This window comes from Cibotium barometz, chromosome 15 (assembly GCF_041138505.1).
Source record: "Cibotium barometz isolate CiBa-2024 chromosome 15, ASM4113850v1, whole genome shotgun sequence".
Lineage (NCBI taxonomy): Eukaryota > Viridiplantae > Streptophyta > Polypodiopsida > Cyatheales > Cibotiaceae > Cibotium > Cibotium barometz.
This window is the reverse complement of record NC_141060.1, coordinates 58,423,480-58,427,113: the sequence shown is the minus strand read 5'-3', so window position 1 is coordinate 58,427,113 and position 3,634 is coordinate 58,423,480. Positions and strand designations below refer to the sequence as shown.

At 45.1% G+C, this 3,634-nt stretch overlaps 1 protein-coding gene across 1 annotated transcript; it reads right to left on the bottom strand.

Annotated features, from left to right (window-relative positions):
• Nucleotides 1–302: 302 nt before the first annotated feature.
• On the bottom strand, nt 303–3,057 carry LOC147631480 (uncharacterized). Its single transcript, XM_086809875.1, has one exon. The coding sequence runs from the start codon at nt 2,952–2,954 to the stop codon at nt 2,373–2,375; it is 582 nt and encodes a 193-aa protein (XP_086666001.1). The 5' UTR covers nt 2,955–3,057; the 3' UTR covers nt 303–2,372.
• Nucleotides 3,058–3,634: the final 577 nt, after the last annotated feature.

Sequence of the window (3,634 nt, the reverse complement as noted above, 5' to 3'; positions counted from 1 at the left end):
CCACGTGTACATAGAATATCCATTTTTTAATGAGGAGGAGTATCTTCATTCACTTCACGACATATTCATCTCTAAAAAGCCACCACCATCTTTTGATGAAGGGGATAAGGATAAGAATAAGGTAGAAGAGGACCCCTCGCCTACCTAGTATTTAGCCTAATAACATATTATTTATCTAGCATCTACGATAATCAAAATTAAGGGGAGTTCTTTTGATTTCACTACTAACCCACTCAACCTTGAGGAACCATTGAATGGCCAGCCGACCCTTCTACTCAGCCAAGTCAAAAAGAACTAGTCTCGACAACACAAAGATGCAATCTTGCATTTCCCTCCAAAAGAGTACAAGTAGATAATCCGAACAGGTAATCCTTTGCTAAGACCACATCTCATGAGAAGGGTCCTTCAGTAGATAAAACCATTTGATTGAACAACGCCAATTACAATAGAAGCTTATGGCAATGCCCCACAAGCTATAAATTTACCATATCTATTGGTTGGTGATAGGCCAGAGGTGGTGGAGCTTGGACCTATGCACCAACAATAGACATTATGGGTGAATCTGGTAAGGAATTCAAGGCGCACAAATTCGAGGTATGCACACTTTTTGGAGATCAGGGTGGTAACATTTATGATTGTTTATGCCTACAAAATATGGAAGAAAGAGAATCCATAAGAATCAAGAGGTGGGCATGATGATATACAGGCTAATGCTGCTGATGGCCATGTACAAATAGAAAGATTTGGTATCTAGCCATCTTAGATGGTGCCCATCCTTAGTGTGCAGACATCTTTATAGAGCTACCCCAATACCGCTAAGAATCAACCCTCTGTACACACCGATCAAAAGAAGATATACAAAAAGGGATTTTTAAGTAAGAAGAGCATGGGACTCTCACTTCATCTACAATTTCCCCCACTTCGTGTGCATAGCAGGTTTGACATAATGAACAAACAAAGGTAATACATGCTCACTACAGTCCAAGCTTGGAGAGCCATACCAGACCTTGCCAGAGGTCGCACAATAATAAGATTCTTCAAGCTAATCATTCTTCTAATTGACATCCCAGATGACTATGTGCACAGTTATCATAGGGAGAGAATGAAGTTAATCTAAACAAAGGGCCTTCAGACAACAGTGGCATAATATACTACTACCACAGGCTCAGATATCTTATGTTCTACATGCAGATAACATTTGAAGACATGATTAACACTAGATTCTGGAAAACACTAAAATTCCTCAGAAGAATATTTTGAATGGTCCAGACGAGGAAGATCCACTACAAAGAATATCTAGGAAAACATGCCCTCTACAGCTGTGAGATTCCGAGGACAGAATCTACACGAGGTAGGGGAGATTTGAACCCCATTTTATGGTTGACTGCGCATTTCTCCACTACACATGAGAGAGAGCATAATCAATGTCATGAAATCACACTATAAAGTTGTAACTATGAGAACGGCCGGCCTAAGTGGCTTTGTAATCATTTAGTTCATATCTTTTTAAGCTTTGGACGTCCACGTATGAGTAAGGGGCAACTGTATAAATACCAATTTCTCATCATAATGCAAAGACACAATCCCCCTTTGTGCCAATTGAGTGTGGGCTTATGTCCTTGCTCTCTTGGGTGTGTCTATGGTGTGTGAGAGAGTTGAGAGGAGAGAGTGCTCTATTCATGGTGCATTCTCCTCTTTGTTCTTGTGTCTATGCCTACTTCCCAATTTGATACCATTGACAAAACCTTTCACCCTAATTATGGAAGCCCGTGTATGTGCACGACCCGACTTAGTTGTGGATTCTTTACTCTATGTTTGAAGTTTTATTTTGGAATCCCGAAAGATAGACAAGTGTTTGTGTCAAACAAATTATTCATGTTTGTCTTTTGTTAGCTACATGTGATGTTGGATAAATTTCAAGTGCTATACTACCTTGAAAAATGCATTCAACACACAATCTTAGGAATCTCTTGAGAATATTACAAGACATGGTCTTGCGAAGGGACATAGCAAGAGGGGAGATGCACGTGCTTCTCTTTCTTGTGCAATTCACTTGATTGTTGAAGCCATCATTTCTTTTGATGAAAGAAGACCTGGCGCTTATTCACCGAGTCTTGCAACCTTCAAATTTAAGGGTTGAAGCCTTCCCTTAAGGGGAGACGTCTTTTATGTCATCGCATTTCACGCCACACAAAAGATCCCCGTCCCCCATCTATATGTTTTCGTGCAGACACTTTGCAAACAAGCCCAAGCTTGAAGGAGCCGCACAACGGAACAATCCTGTTAAGAATGTAACTCCATTTGGGAGCTGGCGGCTGATGTTCAGAGCCTCACCCAGGGGCGTGAAATGAGGGCCACTTTGTGTAAAAGCCTCACACGGTAAGAGACGAGCTTTCCACGATGGTGTCCAGTTTCGGTGTCCATGGCCTGCTGGACCTCAACATGCAGCAGTGTAGTTGTTGTGGTTGCTGTTGAGGAGCTGCATCCTCGACCAAGACTACTGGGAAAGAGTAGCTTTTGGCAATGCTTTGAAGCGTATGGCCCTTCTCTGCCTGCTCGTACTGGTGGGCTGAGAGAGGGGTAACCTTGGTACTGTGACCCGGACCTCTAGGAGTCGCGGAGGAGAAGCCTGACTTGCAAGCCAGCGTGGAGATGTGGTGCAGCTCCTCTACGGACAGGCGGGTATTGAGCCTGTGCATGGGGAGGAGGAAGTAGACACGGTAGGCACGTGCGTCATGGTCTGCGGCCAAGGGAGAAACGCGCTTCCCAGCTAATTGCTGATCATACTCCGCCACAAAGTGGTTGGGGAACTCCAACATCAGCTCGCCCACCTTCATCGGCTCCTCCAGCTCGCAGGTGCGACCGTCGAGAGCGTGCACGATTCTGATGAGGTTGTCCTGAGCATCTGAGCGCCCGGCGGGTGTGGAGTAGATGCAAGAGAGCCCATTGCCCATATTAGAGGACGATGGAGGACGATGAGCAAAGAAGATTGTTTGTCGTATAAACTATTACAATGGGATGCGAGAGGAAGGAGGGAGAGCATGAAAGAGGCGAGGGTCTGGGGTGTTTTAAAAGAAGAGGGGTTGGGCAGAGGGTAAGGTCGAGGAAGGAGCGATTGATTTAGTGGCCGCCGGCCGTGGAAAGGTGTAGGGAAAGCGTGTTGACGGTTGAGTGAACAGAGTGCGCAGGAGGGTCGCCAGCTGGGTGATTGAGATTCATCCTCAAGACTTTTGTCCCCTCGAGACTCCAGCTTTGTTTCCACATCAGCTGGCTGCCGCTGATGATTCAACCATCTCCGAGAGACTACTCCATACCTTTTCTTTAGCCACATGTTCCACTGTCCACATATTTGACAGCGTCATATATGGCTTTCAACATATAACCTCATAAGAGGACGTGTAGCTTGAGCGTCTTTCCCAAGCACGACAGGACAGGACATCAGATAGCTTCAACGTTTTTACCAACCACGACAACAGCCCTTCGACACCCGTGACCACATCCCACATGCGTAGGGCCAACAAGTAAACCCTCCTCAGCGTCGCAAAATCAGAGCATGTTTTCATCCAAGTGATCGAACCTGCTACTTGTTTTTCTCCTTCCTCCTTATTAGGAATGAGGACACAACCATCACTAG